Below are 18,942 nucleotides of genomic sequence, written 5' to 3'. Positions count from 1 at the left end.
AATACAAGTTGAACGAAGTTTAAGTTTAAAATAATAATGAAGATAAAATTAGTACATATTTAACCGGTGTAATAGTTAAAGCTATACTATTTAAAGCTAAAGACGTTTATTTAATTATAATTAAAGATCAATTGAATAATAGAAAAATACAAGATTATTTATTTCTACAAACGTAATAATAAAAAATATGAATGAAAAAATTATGAATGGAAAAAATTATGAATGAAAAAATTAGGAAAGAAAAAATTATTAAGAATAAAAGGTTAAACTTTATATATATATACAAAGTTTTGATTTTAAAAAAACTTTAACGATATTATAAACTATAAAGATTAATAATTAATCAAATAATATTAATCAAAAATAATCGAAAATATATCAAAACTATTCCAATCGAAGTTCTAATATTATGTTGAAATGAAACTATAACTTCTAAATAATTTAGTGTTAAATAAGTTATCTATTAAAGTAATCTATAAAGAACCAAATGAATAGTATAAAAACAAGAATACATATTATTTTCAAATAGTAGAAAATCTTTAGCAAAGTGAAAACAGTACTTATCCAAATTTTTCCGTAATTCAAACTATTTGAAAATAATATGTATTCTTGTTTTTATACTATTCATTTGGTTCTTTATAGATTACTTTAATAGATAACTTATTTAACACTAAATTATTTAGAAGTTATAGTTTCATTTCAACATAATATTAGAACTTCGATTGGAATAGTGTTGATATATTTTCGATTATTTTTGATTAATATTATTTGATTAATTATTAATCTTTATAGTTTATAATATCGTTAAAGTTTTTTTAAAATCAAAACTTTGTATATATATATAAAGTTTAACCTTTTATTCTTAATAATTTTTTCTTTCCTAATTTTTTCATTCATAATTTTTCCATTCATAATTTTTTCATTCATATTTTTTATTATTACGTTTGTAGAAATAAATAATCTTGTATTTTTCTATTATTCAATTGATCTTTAATTATAATTAAATAAACGTCTTTAGCTTTAAATAGTATAGCTTTAACTATTACACCGGTTAAATATGTACTAATTTTATCTTCATTATTATTTTAAACTTAAACTTCGTTCAACTTGTATTTAAAACAATGATAATTTAAAACAATGATAATTTATGTAAGATGTTTTTTGTATATAATATACATGTTATTATAATGGATGAAGGGATGATTATTGAATGGTTATTATTTTGATATTATGATATTTTTTAAATAATTTTTCTATCTTTATATAATAAGTATTTCATATTAATTCATTTGGTACTTATTGTTGGTTGAGATATATATCTAATTATTGTTCTACTTACGATCTGACGAGTAGCTATATTTTTGAATAGAACTTATTTTCGATAATTTAAATTGATTTTAATTGATTTTAATCGATTTAAATTTCTTTTCTATTTGAAAATTGGTTATGAAACACGTGTAATCTTTTTATTATATTTATCTTATGATATTACTTTACTTTATATTATACTCATTTATTGTGCTTTTAATTATTAATTTTTCTATATGTGATAGTGGATTTTCATCGATGAGTTCTTGAAAATTGGTTATTTTCCCTAAAACTATATATATATATATATATATATATATATATATATATAAGAAATTTCTACTACCAGTGGCCTAGCGTGTAAAAATTTAGTCCATAGACTATATATTATTCATATAAATACAGTGTACATTCAAACACATAAGAGGTATCCATCCATCATAGGATTCCCTCACGCCAGAAAGAACAGCTAGAAAGAACAGGTAAGTTCCAAACTTTGCCTGGCAGATTATTTTATTTGCTAAAATAAGTCAGAAACCATTGGTCCAGGAGCTAGATGGTAAATGTTTTTATTTTTCATTCCCTTCGAAATTTTATCCCTAATAGTGGTTTGGGACTTAGCTGTTCTTTCTAGCGCGAGGGAATCCTATGATGGATACCTCTTATGCGTTTGAATGTACACTGTATTTAAATGTACACTGTATTTTATATTCTCTAATAATTCTGTCCTTTTCGTTTGCATTCAAGTAACCTAATAAAAATTATATTAACTAGTTTTTATTTGTTATTCTCGCACAAAAAAATGTCTTTTTTTAAAAAAGATTACTTCTTTAAATATACACCATATCTTATATTACTTGTATATAACTGTCAAGTCATATCCTAATTCAAATATAACTATGCTGTCCCATTGGACATCTCTATCTCACTTCCTATGATAAATGCTTTATTTGAAGTGTATATTACTTTATTTTTATATAGAGCGAATGTTTCTTAAACATATTTCACTTATATTTTCAAATAACCGTTAGCCGCATCAGCTTCAGTTTTTTCACAACTAGACTCAACAACACTTTTTGTAGTATGCTCTTGATTTTTTATAAGGATAAAATATATATATCCAAATATGTTATTTGCTAGTTCCTCAATCAAGTCTTTTGTAACAATTATAATAATTTTTTGATATATTCTCTTTTGCACTGAAGAGAACAGTAATATGTAATTAATTTAATTTAATTTAATTAATTTCTAATTATTCTACCATATTATTTCCATGTTAATGTTGCTGTTCGAAACGATCGCATGCATGTATTAAAATTCTTTTTTAAATTTGAGCATTTCTTCTTCATTTTTAACAGTTTGTTGAGTTTCTATGGGATACCTTTCCATAAATTCTCATCACATACCATATACACGCACACATATAAGATATGATTATAGTATAATAATCCATTTAAAATGACAAGATGAGAATTTGATGTACAAAAATGACTTACATATATTAAATTTGAATTATTTTGACGATCCACATCATATTCTACTCTGAGTAAACCTGCAACACCATCTTTCTCTGTTATTTCTTCTTGCTGTTTACGACTTGGGTTGTATTTGATGTAAACCTCTCTACTGCTGATGTACTCAATTGAAGCCGAATCTAGATCTGTTTGAAAAACAAACATCTTAATATATATCGATAACAGAGTCGAATAAATACCTATTATTTCAATATCACCAAGCCCAATGAGATATAACTTCACCGGCTTGATGTACTATCTAATGTTGATATGAAACTGTGTCATATTTACTGTGTGATAATGTAAAGTGAACAGCGGCAGAATTAAATGCCTACCTTGGGCGAATAATGTTATGTCAGTGCAGGACATCTTAATACTATTTTTGTCCAATCTTTAATAAGGGACTACGTAACATTTGATGGTGAGATAGCGCGAAATATTTATTGCAAGATATTTATGTTACAACGGGGAAGAGTTGAACAGCCGAATGTCTTTAGAGAACAAGCATCTACTCTTATGCAAGTATTTCGGCTCTTAACGTCCGAAATTCTAAGCAACAGAATGCATCCAGGGTACCTCCTGCTATTCCTTTTTTGCTTCTCTTTGCAATGTAATTAACACCAGCTGGGTGGTCAAGTTGCTCCAGGGACAAAAATTCTTTGGATGTTGTAACCACTTCACTTTAGCTGAACATAGGGTAAGTTATGTCTTCGGAAATTTCTTTTCATTATTCCTTGACTACTAACGTATCTAGCGAGGAATATTTATGTTTACTTTCGGAATGTGAACAATTATGTTTGGAATTTATTGTAACGAAATGTATTGTTTGTCAAGGGATATCTTGTTAAATGGTAACCACTATAGTGATGCAGTGAGAGTGGTAAACAAGAGAATGTGTAATATGTGCGTGCCGTAGCTAGAGGTAGTATATCATTTAATTTGGTATATTTATGGGCGATACGTAACACTTAATCTGCAGGAAAACGTAATGTTTACTGCAGAACAATGAAATGTTTATTGCAGCGCAGTGTAATTCTATTTGGAAAAGGATGCATTGCTACAGTAGCGGGCACTTGGACATTATATTGTTGACCCTAGGATAATATAATGTTAGGGAAGAGACAAAACTTTATCCCAGAAACGTTATAATATTTGAAAAATGTAAATGAAATGACATTTGTCCGATTCTGGAGAGTATTATTTATTCTAAGTGAAGTGTTTTCTTTATACAAGAATAAAGATCATTTTGTAGACACTTTAATTATACTATCAGGAATGTTATCTATTTCCCGTATTTATCAGTGCATCCACTTTGTGGAACTTAAAAGAATCAGTGATTAAAGGAAGTTTATGACGATAATGGCAAATGAAAATATAGAGTAAACCAAACATAAATGACCTGCCTACCTTTGTCGATAGCAATATCAGTTAATTTATCATCTGTTATTTCTGGTACAAATACATTAATGATGTCTTGCGGTTCCCTAATGAAAACCTCGACTAAAAAGTTATCAATAATTTCACCATTGGAGAGATGAATGACGTGCCTGTATTTATTATTCTGACGTGTCAGAAGCTCTTGATAAGTCAAGTTATAAATTACATACTTGTTGGGTTCAACATTAATAGATATATCAAAGACATTTGTGAAGCGGTGTCTGGAAAATAAGAAAAAAATAGATGAAATATTTCTGAAATACTGTTACTGGAATACTAAGAGCAAGAAATATAGAATGAGGAAAATGAGATATTACTTGACTTCAATATAGCCAGCCCCTTGCCCTGTTTCAACGGCATGTTCGTAAATATCTTTAGCGACAAATCTGTCTTTTACTTCGCCCACAGTCACATTTCCATCAATTTCCCTGCAATCAACAATAAAATTAAAAATAACCAACATTAAAAAAATCACAAAAATTATTTTAGAATTTCTGAAATATTTGAAACATGTGAAAAATGAACAATACTTACATAGAAAAATTCGATATAAATGAACTACGAGGCATGTTTACATGTAAGTTTGCGCTGACTGAAGAACTGTGCGGGTTATAATATTTCATAGAAACTAGAGTGGTAGCAAATCGATATTTAATATCACTGATTACATGAAGGGATTTCAGGCTTGCTGTCTGAAAAAAAAGCCAAGAAATACCATAAATCACTTAAATAGATCTTTATTGGATGTTAACTTTTATGCAGAAACACAAAATATCCTTAAAAGCAGTTTGTTTACGTGATGAGTAATAAAGTTCTAAAATCGACAGATTTAATACTATTAGGGCATTTGAAAGAAAAAGACAAGCATTATAGTGTATAGATTTCCAAAGTTAGCCACCCACAGGAAAAGCAAATATCTATTGCTTCCCTTACATGTTTTATATTTTGGTGAGTATAAAATCAATTACAATTACGTTCTCTCTTAATGAGTGCACGTGGTGACTACGAAGAATCCGAAGCTATTAGTATTCATACTTACAGACGTGTTAATGTTTAGCTCTACATGATCTCTGGCGCGAGCTAACCTATGTTTAGAGGCGTTCCAGCCAGGACCATTCAGTCTTGTTAGGTATATCTAGGAATGCATATTCCAATGTGTCTTTTCTTACATATTATGATTTGAAGAAAACTTAGCTGCTATTAGAAACAAATCAATGAGATATGATGGAGAGGCTTCATTTAGAGGATCCGGAAAGAATACTGTTGGTATATTTTAAACAATATACTAATTGTAAAATACTTGTGCCCATCGACAACAAATAATGACCATTAGTTAATAAGAGATGAGATTTGGTTTGAAAATCCATTGGATGTATGTAATCAATGTTTTACTAGGTAAATTGCAACACACAGATAAAATCGATCTATGTTTCATCTTCTGCTTATAAAATAGATGTTCAGACATATAATATAAATATTTACGTTTTAAAGTAATAAAAAGACAACATGGATACCTTTCTGATTTTTCAGAAAACACATTTACTTGATAATTCACATAGTCTAGTGGTTAGGGTGTTGGGCTCACGATCATAAGACCGTACTTTTAATTCCTGGAAGAATCGTCATTTGGCATTGCTCCAATCTACTCGGATCTTGCTAAAGTACTAGTTGCTATAGTAGATGCCATTGAAAGACTGATTGTAACTTAGTCCATACAGTTGTCACTGACAACTACAAAAGCATAACCTGTGGTTACAAACAATTAAGCTATCAACAAGCATATTCAGCATATTCCAGGATGATTGCTTATATATAATACTGTTTGTGCTGGCAGTGAATTCCTTGTCAGCCCTGTTAGCAAAATGCCATGGCTACGTGCTGGAATATGCAGAAAAGAATAGAATTAATGTCACCCGCTCATTTTTGATAATATGACCAACATCAAGTGACGAGTAGAACTAGTCACAACATTCTCACGAGGTATAAGAATGAAGTCTGGGCAAGATAAATGCTCGCATACGATAGTCAGTTGAGTAAAAGTTCCCGACCAAGCAGAGAACATTTACATCAACGGCTTGTCTATCTCTGCTGCTATCTCAAATGATGGAAGCTACAATTATCTCGGAATCAATGAGAATGTTGCATACATTGGTGCTGTGTTTAAAGCCAGAATAAAAAATAGTACTTCTGTAGACTCCGGAAAATATGGAACTCAGAGCTGTCTTCATTTAATGAGACCATATCTCACAATGCTTTTGCAGTTCCAGTGCTAGTACTAACATTTAGGCTATTGGATGAGATACACGATGAGAGAAATAGCCTAGACATCAAATCGAGAAAAGAACTGACCACTTCTGGCCCCTTCCACATTAACAGTGACACCAATAAGATTTATGTGGGCGAAGTGCTGGCGCTAGAGGTATATGGTCACTCCAAACAACCATTCAATGTTACATCGTATTAATCACACAATACCTGCTGAACAGGAAAGAATTGAGTATATTCCTTTATTCAAAAGTGAGGGCAACAACATTTCCAGAGTTGGTGAACTACTGTAGAAGTACTCTGGGGATACAACTGTCTCATGCTGTCCGAATGAGGCCGAACTAGCTTACTTAAACAGAATCTTAGAGGAGAATCACTCATCTTACCAATAAAAGAGCGATGCATGGGTACATATTTCGCAAGCTAGAGTGCAACAACAGCATTGATAAAAAGAGTAGCCTCTTCTGGACCTGTAATAGATACATTACATCCCACCTAGAAGGATATGCCTTTGCTACCCATGAACAGAATATAGCTACTAAATACCTTATAAACGAGAGAGACAAATATACCATCACATTGTGATAAAAAAATAAATAGACCATAAACAAATAAACCTTCATTTTGTGATAAAAAATGTCGACTCTGCTGTTCTAGGGAGAAAGATATCGGCCACATGATCATCAGATACCCCAAAATGTCTACGACCTACCATCTGACGCATGTTATAGTTGCAAAGAATATTTACAATGTTGACCGTAAGAATGACAGCAATGTCGGATATATCAAAGGCATGTCAGTACCAGAAGGTATTCGCCAAATCCAATCTGTCATTGGCACAGGGAAGATTAGTAAGATATTCCAAAAGGTCTCCTTCTAAACTTATGTGAATAGATGTATACACTTGGCTGTATACATTGACAGTTCAAACCAACACACAAACTCCACGACAACCTCACCGGAAAATTTCTTAATACGCTTTGCCGCTTTGTCAGCGATCGGTTTGAACTTTCACAAGAATACGTTAAATCACACTCAAAGAAAAATCATACATACATACATACATACATTCATGTGTGTGTTTGTGTGTGTGCTTGTGTGTGTGTGCTTGTGTGTGTGTGTGTGTGTGTGTGTGTGTGTGTGTGTGTGTGTGTGTGTGTGTGAGAGAGTGTGTGTATATGTATGTATGTATGTATGTATGTATGTATATATATAGGCATGTATATATGCATAACATTTAATTGGGAGAAGTTACAAACTGACTCAACGTCCAAGAGTTTCACCGTGGTCCTTTTGCGCCTATGTATGTGCGTCTCTCTGTGTGTATATTTATATTGTGTGTGTATGAGTGCATATGTGCATGTATGTATGTGCATATGAACGTGCTCGTGCATATTGAGAAATTGTGTATAAACAATCAGAAAGATTGCTTATCAAAAATGTGTAACTGCTACAATAATGCTCATGGGAAATTGTTTTGCCGTTTCAATTTACACATACGATCAGATATATGTGTATGTTGTGTGTGTGTGTGTGTGTGTGTGTATCTGTGTGTCTCTGTGTGTGTACATTTATGTATGTGCATGTATGTGTGCGTAAGTATATGTGTTGTGTTTTTGGAGCGTTGTTTAAAGGGAGAAAGAAAGTGAAAAAGACAAAATGATAGGAAGACAGAAAGAAGGACAGAGAGAAAGAAAGAAAAGTATGGTCGAAATGCCGCAAAGCACTTTCCCCTGCGTGTTAACGATTCTGCGAGCTCACCGACTTACCAGATGCATTAATATTGGTTTCAAATTTCGCCAAAAGGCTATGGGGTAATTCTATTACATCGACCACTGTGCTCTACTGGTATATATTTCATTAGTTGCGATTGGATGAAAGGTAAAGTCGACCTCAGCGGTATTTTCACTCAGAACAAGAAGACGGACAAAAATGCTGCTAAGCATTTTTTCTGGGGTGCTAACTTTTCAACCAGATCGCCGCCCTGGCTGACGCATTAGTATTAAATAACATTAAGGCGACGAGCTGGCAGAATCGTTAGCATGCCGGGCAACATGTTTCTTTCTTTCCTTCTTTCTTTCTTTCTTTCTTTTCTAATTTCTTTCTTTCTTTTTTCTTTCTTCTCTAACCAAGCCTTCCAAACCTCACCACACACACACATGTTCTTGCGCAATGCAAATACACGTGCATATATACACGGATGCCAGCGTGAAAATAAAAAATGCCACCCTCATCCGTGTAGGTTACACTGATCGAAATAAATGAAGAACAGCCACTTTTCTTCACGATGCCTTTGCAATGGTTACCAAGGACATATTTTTTCAGTGGCTATTGGGAATCTATATCATTAATCAACAAGGTTAATTACATCATTTTTGATGGTCTCTATAAAGCCCATTTATAGTGATTTGAATAGTGCCTCAACAAAATGAAGTCCTTTATTCAAAGATACAACTCCAAGAACATATTGGTGATGGGCGATTTTAACTTCCCTTACGTAAACTGGCAGATGAAAGAGCAAACATAATGTCAAAAATAATGGCATATAGACCCTTTTACCATTTTTCATCTTCGTTCTCGAATATTTCTAAAGAATATCTGTATAGATAACCGTAACAAGTGATGTTAAATGCACTGCTAACATAGTAGAACACGGTGTTAACTTGTAGAAATATTCAATATATTTTATAGTATATTATGGTTGCATAACGTAATACTGCGTCTATACAAGCCATTAATACATATGTATGTATGTATGTATGTATGTATGTATGTATGTATGTATGTGTGTATGTATGTATGTATGTATGTATGTATGTGTGTATGTATGTATGTATGTATGTATGTATGTCTACACACACAGACTCATACATACAGAGAAACACACATATATAAAAAGTAGATGTTCAAATGGTAATATATATCCCTGTTTCGCAAATATTTAATTTATCAGTCGATTAAGTTTCTAATATCTCATTATATAAGTTACGAAAGTAAAGTCAATTTATTTTATTCCTGGTCGTCTATATTACAATAAATAAAACTCTTTCTTTTTTAGTTATGAGTCCTTAACTTTGCTTAAACGAAGCAATATCTACATTGTCACAAAATCCTTAAAAATTGTGCTTTTAATAGTTTCATTTTTTTGTAACACGATTTTTGTGATTTATTACTAAAGATTTGGAGTATAGAAATCTAATTTCAATTCAGTCATGGATATTGTTTTTAACACAAATATCACGTAGAATGTAATGATAACACAATACCCACAGAATATACATACATAAGTACATTTGGTAGTAGGATGTTATATAGGCAAACATATATATATATATTTGCCTACATAACATCTATAGCCGATTACATCGACCCCAGTATGTAAATGGTACTTACTTCATCGACCTCGAAAGGATGACAGCAAAAGTCAACAAGTCAACCTCAGCGGAATTCTGAGGAATGTAATGTCGGACGAAATACCTTTAAGCATTTTGCTGGGCTTGAAAACGATTCTGCCAGCTCGCCACCTTTAATTATGTATATATATAGAAATATATATGTGTGTGTGTGTGTGTGTATACATATATATATATATAATGAATGACACAATTATAGAACATTCAGGACTGAATTTGTTCCAATAAATCACTTAATGTTTGAATGTTGCATTTCCTCGCTTCGGTTTGTTCTATACATACGCACAAAGACGTGCAGCAAGCGTGGAGTGAGATATGATTTCAAAATCAAATATCCATTATATTTTGAAACTCTGTCACTGAAAACGCTACATCACAAATATAGTTTATGTTCTCAATGAAGATGATCTGAACCGAAGCGTGCTATTTTGTGAGAGGTACTTGGCTAGATGTGTAGATGTTCACTTTCCGATAAATATTGCTTCGAGCAATGAGGCTACATTTTCATTAATTAGTGTAATTAACCGTGATGACCATAATTAGTGTAATTAACCGTGATGACCATAACTCGTGGGGGCCAAATAATCTGCATATTATCATGTTACCAGAAGTTACAATATAGAGTGGTTTATTACCCACTTCTTTGAAGTTTGTGTCACAACCTTTCATGTCATTCTTTGAAGAGAGATTTGAATAAAAGGAGTTTGTTTGCAGCAGTATGTGCCATAGTAGTGTAAGAGCCTAGTTTGATGAGATTTTTCCGAATAAGTGAATTGGAGGTAGAGCTTCATTTGAATATCCCCCGCGTTCACCGGACCTCATACCACTGAACTGTTTTTTATGGGGGATACTTAAAGACAAAGTTTAGGGCACAAAACCAGTGACAGCCGACGAATTGACAGCAACCGTTGAACAACAGTGTTTCTTCATGTTTGTGATAACATTTCTTCAGTAGTGATTAAAACAGAATGATCATGAAATAGAAAACCGGCATTCATGAAAACAAGTAAATTCTGTCCTGCAGATCCTGTTGAATTTTGAAAATGTAACGTATTTTAATAAACACTGCCTTTATAATCATTCAATGTATGTAGACATTTTTGGTACCACCTCTCTTCCCTCACACATACACACGCACAGATATACACATACATATTTTTATTTGATCATTTGTCGTTGTCCACGATGACCAAGGACGTCACATGGGTGAAGAAGATAGGGCACAGTGATTCCAGCTATGGCCAATCACTCCAATGCATGCTCGAAAAGCTCTGACACAGGTCAGGCATTGGTGATCTGCTGGGATTGAAGGCGAGCAGTTGGCTCAGTTCGCGTTTTACTTTTTGTGCTATTGCAATTCCGTTCTCTTTGTAGACAATGGCACCTCTGTTGGTTCATCTTCACCAGGCTGTGAGGCTTTGAGTATTTCCTTGAAGCGCTTTTTCTGTCTACCTTACATGTTCTTACCTTCCACATATACACTGTAAAACAATCTGTTAAGGAGTTGTATGTCAGGCGTTTGAACAAGTTTGCCTGCCCACTTGACTTGCGTTCTCCTCAGCATCGTGACAGATCAGTTCAAGAGAAGATGTCCATATCTGGGACCTGTCTTTCCAGGTAATTTTCAACAGCTTTGGTCAAACAGTTCATGTGGAAGCAGTTTAACTTTTTGCTGTGGCGTTCATAAACCGTCCAAGTCTCGCAGGCATACGGAAGAGAAAGGCAATAAAATTACACCATCAATTCGGTAGCCGCCTAATGCCACTCACCCTCCACCCGAATGTTAAGCCTTTTTTGGGGCGATTCGTGTGCCGACTTCATCGTCAATGTTCATAGATCTGGAGAGTGAGTTGCTGAGACACGCGAACTTACCAACACTCGTCAGAGTTTCTTCTTCACAATGATAGCTGGTTCCACATGCGATTTCCGCGGGGCAGGTTGGTACATAAACTCTGTCTTCTGAGTACTAATTGTGATGTCAAAGTTGTTGCAGGCAGTGAAAAATCAGGTCATTCTCTGTTGTATCTGCACCTTTGTGATGACATTGAGTGCGCAGTCGTCTACGAACGGGAAGTCGCACACTTCATCCACTATTGTCTCGACTTGTAGCCCCGCAGATTGAGGAGTCTGCCACCAGTCTTGAATCTGAACTACTAGTTTTTCCGTCGTTGAAGAAGGTATCCAACAGCATCACTAATAACATCATGCTTAACAGTATAGGTGTGATCGCACAGCTCTGCTTGACTCCGGTAGTGACTGGGAATGCGTCGGAAGAATCTTAAATGTCCAGTACTCGAGCGAGCAATACTATCATGGAACTGTCGCACTATGTCAAAAGCCTTGGTTAAGTCTACAAACGTCGTGTGCAGGTCACTGTTTTTTCCTGGCACAGCTTCTGAAGACGCACGGCAAAGATCATGTCGACTATACTACGGCTTTCTCTGATGCCACACTGACTCTCTGGCAGATTCCCGTCTCTCCTGAGCTGAGTGAGGCGGTTAAGGAGGACTCTTCCTCGGTGGTTATCACAGGACTGCCTGTTTCCTTTTCTCTTGAGTATATTCACAGAATGATGATGGTGATGGTGGTGGTGGTGGTGGGTGGTGTTGGTGGTTGTGACGGAGGTTATAAAAACAATTTGTGAAACAATCTGTTGTGAGAAGAAAATCTGATCCTTTAAAAATATTTTGTTTTATCACAACAACAAACCATATTTCCTTGCAAAATATTGTTATTAATGTTGTGTTATAATACAATCTTGAGTAACTCGATCATACACCAAAGTTTGAGATCGTAGCAGAAATAAAATCAGTACATGTACCACACGTTAAATAGAACGAGATGTGGTGTTCATGGCTGGAATTCCTTTTATCATCAATCTGTCAACAAGTGTGTTTAGACAACAAATGGTGTTATTGCAACAAGAAAAAATGGTGATCCTAATTTAATTCGAGTTTAGTGGAACTTAAATAAAAAGAACAAATTATATGAAACTATAGTTCAGAAAACAAGGCGAATATATAAATAATTCTAAATATCGTGAGATATAAACTCTACATTTTCTGTTGAATAATTTTATCTCAATTACACTATGACGATAAAATAGCCAGAGAATTGTTTGGAAGAACGATTAGTGATATTCGCAGCCGGTACTTTTTTCAAGCACAACGCGTTTATTTTAGATCTACCGATGAAAAGGATAGTCCGAATATCAATGACGCCAGAGGTCTGTCCCACAACTGGCGCGAAAAGAATTCAGTCCGTCAGTGACGCACACTACGTCTTTTTTCAGTCTTTGATAGCACCCGGGTTTATGAGAATAACATGGAACTGGAGAATGTGTCACAATAGGTAGCGTTCAGATCAACAACTATTCCCTACCCTTTAAAACGGGTCGTCTTGACTGTATGCTTGCCATGACGGAAAAAGAATTGTCGTCGACGTTCCTTTTAATTACATCTTTCAGTGTGAAATGATGAAAGAGAAACGCCATGCACTGCATCGACAAGAAAGCGAGTGCAGTCCGAATTCCTTCGTAGTATATCCATAGTAACATCTGTAATGTTTACACTAAGAAAACTAGGTGCAAAATAGCTTTAATGTGTGTGCACTTATCAACGAGCAGGGTGTCGGTCGACTAGGATGTCCCATTGAACCAGGTGCTGCAGTTTAGCCTATAAGGTAGTGCTGAAGCAGTCGCTGCTCGAGTGATTGAAGTAAACGAAATATCTGTAATAAAGTATACAGACATTTTGTTTTTCGCAAGATTAACCGAACGTTTTAGTAAAAAGTATCAAAGAAAAAATATAATTTCGTCGGGTGAAACTTTAATGGTTATGCATTAATTATTAGATTGCATTAAATTTAGTAAACGTTTGTTTTTATATTTCAAATAGAAGAACAAAAGAGTGAAACATAAAGACTTTTAACACGATCTTTTGTAAATGTGTATTAGAATGATTTTTCTGAAATAATCAGTACAGTACGGGAAGAATAATAAATGACTTTAGGTTGCAAAATAAAAACACCCAAAGACGTAATCGTTCTCATTTATCCAAACTAATTAACCTTGAAAGCGCAGTTACATTACGCAAATATTCACGAAACAAGCATTTAGTTAAATATTGCTACGATGCACAGTTGTTGAGATAAAGCGCTTATTTTCTTGCTTGTTTGACAATGGATTCATAATCTAATATGGTTTATTCAACATTTAACTGCAAATGTTAGACTGAAAGGTCGATATGTTTTATTATAACAGAATATTACTAGAGTTACAATATACGAGTTCGATTTCGGCCAATACTAACCAAAACTTTTCCAAACTCCACTAATTATCGAAATAAAATCTGCGATAGAAATTAATATTGTAAAGTGATCGGAACTATGGTTTCAAATAGAAAGTCTATCTCTTCAGAAATTACTGTAAAATTAATAACACTAAATGACAGAAAGATTCCTTTGAAATGATTATTGTAAAATTGACTTACTTGTCTAGGTTCTCCATTGGCTGTCATCCCCAAATAAAATACAGTTCCCAACATTACAAACAACAATCGCGGGGCCATATTGTTAGCGATTCTTTTAACTGCCTCTGTCTTCAGGTTACTTCAGTTTCAAATAATTCTTTAAAAGTTTTCAAAGCATTAAACAAATATCATAAGAGTAGACAGCTTGGTAACCAGTCAAACATTTAAAGAAAAGAAATGGTACTCAGTGGTTTTATGTATATATATATATATATATATATATATATATATATATATATATATATATATATTTACACACAAATGCGCTCATACGGATATATAATATATATATATATATACAACGTTCTTGTTAAGATCCTGTAATTAAATCGTAGTGATTTAAAACCATTTAGAGGCTGAATTCTAGCAGAAGTTTTCGAGTTCAAATTTTGAAATACAAGCATGTATTTTAATAAGAATTATTGGGTATAATGTCTTAAGGATAGGTTTCTCAAACGATTCTATTGGGATTAGAGAAAATGCGTCGTGAAAATGTTTCAAAATATGTTTGAGAAAATATTTAAAGCGGAAACACACACACACACACACACACACACACACACACACACACACACACATGCGTCCACGCGCACGCACACATGTATATACAAGCACACTCACATAAATTTAGAATAACGCTGTTATTCTAAAATGTATTTCTATACGAGGTAGTATCAAAAAGTTACAAGAATATTTATGTAGCTTGCCAACAGACGGCAACACACGGTTCCGTGCTCAGTAAGAGCTAAAGGTGAGCTTCACAAGGCAGTGTGTATCGAGTGACATCGCTGTATATACTTCACAAGTTGTGAAATTAACGTTTATATGATCACGCGTATGCTGTAGTCTGCAATTTTGTCATGGACAGAAACAAAGACCCAACGTGAAATTATGCATTAACCTTGAGAAGCCTGCTACAAAGACATTGAATATGCTTCGGCAAGTTTATGGCGACGAGGCAATGAGTCGTACGTAATGTTTCGAGTCGTACGGGCGCTTCAAAAGCGGAGGAACCTCCTTGGAAAAAGATGATCGTTCTGGAAGACCTGCCACGCGCCTCACCTCCGGACATGTGGAGAAAAATTCATCGGCTTGTGCATGAGAATCGCTGGAGAACAATCAATGGCATTTCTGATGTTGTTGGTCTGTCGTATGGACCCGTATAGGTATGTTGTATGGGTCCCAACGTCTGAGTTGAATATGCGATGTGTCTCTGCCAAGTTCGTACCCCGCTTACTGACCACTAAGTAGAAAGAACTGGGCGTTGAAGAATATCAAAATCTTTGCCAGCGTGCCGCTGATGACCTATCCTTCATGTCATGGCTCATCCCCGGCGACTTGAGCAGGGTGTATGGGTACGACTCTGAGACAAAACAACAATCATCACAATGAAAGAGGCCTTCATCTCCACGGCCGAAGAAGCAAGACAGAGCTGTAGCTGTCACGAACATGCTCATCCTTTTTTTCTTCATCCACTATATTTTGCATCGAAAATTCGTCCCTCAGAACCAGACCGTCAATCGGAAGTTCTATTAAGACGTTTCGAAGCGTCTGAGGGAGGACAGTCGGCGAAAACAACCGGATCTGTGAAGCGCGAAGAATTGGATTCTTCACGAAGACAATGCAATCTGCCATCAATCTCTCCTCACTCGTAAGTTTCTCGTTAAAAACAACGTGTTATTTCTTCCGCACCGGCCCTATTTGCCAGATTTAGCACCAGCGGACTTCCATCTCTTCTCTAAGATGAAAATGCAGCTCAAAATCGCCGTTTTAACACTGTTGTCGAGATTCAGAGCGAAACGTAGAAGGTTCTCGACTCGCGTATGGAAAACGAATTCCAGGCTGGATTCCAAAATTGGCAAGAATGCTGGACTGGGGTATTCCTGCGCAAGGTGACTATTTCGAAGAAGATGATATTAATACTTAGGTAAATAAGTATATATATATATATATATATATATATAAGGACAGAAATAAGATGAAAAACAGATTTATCTTACGAGACTAAAAAATATATTCAAATCGTCATGGCAAAAGTATTATACAACATTATACAAAATAAGATTCTTTTCCTCTAATAAAATGATCGGTCTCACTGAAGCTTTTCAAATTTTGAGTGTTAGTTGCAATTCGAAATGAGAACTTTTGTTTGTTGGGGTTGGTATAATTGGTAACCAAGGTATTTTCCAGTAAAAGAGAAATAAATTTGTAATTTTCAATATGAGTTTATATTCAGTTCTAGATGTGAGATATGCAGGGATATTGTATCTGCAATATCCCTGCATATCTCACGTCTGTTTTCCTTCCTCCATTTCACTCTCTATTTCATATGTTCTCTAGAATAACTATTGCTTAACCATTTTCTCGCACCGTCTCCGATGAAGGGATGTATAAAATATCCCGGAAACAGCTGTAAGACCCTTTCTTTATAAATGTTCTGAAATCTTTCACAGACTTTGATTTTTATCTCATTCTGTTAATATATATGTATATATATAATGTTACAACGTTAGAGGGAGTAACGTATTTGTGCAGTGACGAAATAAATCCCTCATGACAAAATATAATCATATCCTGAACCAAAATCTAAACAAGCCATATATTTCAAGTATATATTATACATTTTTTTTTCAAAGTTACTGGTTTTAATACAATTAGTTATTTTCCTTATAATAAATTGTTTCACTTTCATATCAGTATGTTTTTAAATAAATTTACGAAACTAATGATTTTGGTTACGAAACTAATGATTTTAAATTTACGAAACTAATGAATTTGCTTAACAACCATATTTAATGTCCGCTTGTTGATGAATACCTTATGATATCAGTATAGTACTGCTTTCTCTTTCATAAAGGTAATATTTAATTTCTCCTTAAGTTGGTAAGCTGGCAGCCTTTATGTTCTGAGTTTAAATTCCTCCCAGGTTGACTGCGCCTTTTATCCTTTCGGGGTCCGTAAAATACCAGTTGCTATTAGAGTGCGTCGAGCCGTCTGCAAAGCTAAGTGCTTTATAGATGCGAAACCATTGGTCACTCTATGACCTGCCATATACTTAACTCACTCTAAATACATTAGGGCTATAACGTTTAGAGTGTGCTTTATGCTTCTTCGGATATATGATCTACTAAAGATATATAATAATAATTATACTACTACTACTACTACTACTACTACTACTACTAATAATAATAATAACAATAACATATTGTAATTGGTTAGAGTTCAGCATTAGATGTTCCAAATGCAATTGAACGATTAACCACATTATGTTGCAGAAACATTAGTTCTCTGAGCATGTGATAAATTGTTTGCCGATGATCCGTTATGGTTAAGCATTCATTTTGTCGTAGCGTAGATATTTACGTCACCACTTTTATAACGTGGTTATTATATGTGTGTCACCTTAGTGTCGTGCACTAATAGCAGTGTGATATATAATACCACGGAACGGGTAGCTACCAACTGTCTCTACTTGATATTTTCCCAAATACTCTGTCAACAACTGTATCCAATCCCAAATAACTCACAACGAACTATAACAGCTTCTCAACTATTTTCTGCGACTTCACGAACTTACAAATGACACCTTTCGACTTCCTGCGATTACCCGATCTTGCTCTCAATCAAACACGCTGCTACTTATAGCGCAAGTTTTGAAGAGTGCAGTTCGATTTTAACAGTTATTTTTTCAAAGCTAGAATGGAAATGACAAGGAAGCATATTCGCTATATTTTGCTTTCATGATTTCAATAAAGGCAACAACGTAACGAAAAATACCATGAATATCAATTCAGTATATGGGGATTAGACAATAAGCGTAAGCTAGTGTCAACGGTGTTTCCCAGTGCATTAATGAGTAAAGTGTTAGGAAAAATGCCGAAGTGGAAGGGCCCAGGACCAGATTGAGTTCAAGGGTACTGGTTAAAGAAATTCAGTAGTTTTCATGGGAGGCTGAGAGAACAACTTCAAGGTTGCCTTAAAGGAAGAATAATACCAGATTGGATGACTAGCGGGAGGACAAAACTCATCATGAAAGATAAGAGCAAGTGTAATACAGCTAGCAACTATAGACCAATTATTTGCTTACCATTAGTGTGGAAGCTGTTAACAGGAATGTTTTCAGAAAGCATTTACGAGCACCTTGACAACTAGAATTTACTGCCAGAAGAACAGAAAGTTTGCAGGAAGAAGGAAGATTAGAGAAGCGTATGATCTACTACACATAGACCAAGCTGTTCTAAATGAAGTAAAAGAAAGAAAAATCTAACAATAGCATGGGATAGATTATAGGAAAGCTTATGACATGATCCCAGACTCATGGATAAGTGAATCTTTGAGTATATTCAGTATAGCAGACAACATAAGAGAGTTAATTAGCTGTAGCATGAAAGAATGGAAAATAGATCTCAGTTTAAGAGAGACAGAAGTTCCCGAAGAAACTCTGATTGTAACAGCGGAAATGAAGCTGAATCA

The 18,942-nt window shown here is 34.3% G+C and overlaps 1 protein-coding gene across 2 annotated transcripts in view; it reads right to left on the bottom strand.

Annotated features, from left to right (window-relative positions):
• LOC106883121 (inter alpha-trypsin inhibitor, heavy chain 4-like) overlaps window positions 1–14,664 on the bottom strand; it is a 55,924-nt gene extending 41,260 nt beyond the window's left edge. The window contains exons 1-5 of one of the 2 annotated variants that reach the window (XM_089352031.1): window positions 14,428–14,664; window positions 4,794–4,951; window positions 4,577–4,687; window positions 4,230–4,480; window positions 2,805–2,968 (exon numbers count right to left, since the gene is read on the bottom strand). In XM_089352031.1, the coding sequence (XP_089208157.1) occupies window positions 2,805–2,968; window positions 4,230–4,480; window positions 4,577–4,687; window positions 4,794–4,951; window positions 14,428–14,505 (762 nt within the window). In that variant the 5' untranslated portion in view covers window positions 14,506–14,664. The remainder of the gene's footprint in view (window positions 1–2,804; window positions 2,969–4,229; window positions 4,481–4,576; window positions 4,688–4,793; window positions 4,952–14,427) is intronic. The other variant, XM_089352030.1, reaches the window with a different exon arrangement.
• Between the last annotated feature and the right edge of the window lie 4,278 nt (window positions 14,665–18,942).

The sequence above is a fragment of the Octopus bimaculoides genome, chromosome 5 (assembly GCF_046866305.1).
Source record: "Octopus bimaculoides isolate indiv1 chromosome 5, ASM4686630v1, whole genome shotgun sequence".
Lineage (NCBI taxonomy): Eukaryota > Metazoa > Mollusca > Cephalopoda > Octopoda > Octopodidae > Octopus > Octopus bimaculoides.
Note: the sequence above shows the minus strand (reverse complement) of the source record. Positions and strands in the feature narration are given on the sequence as shown.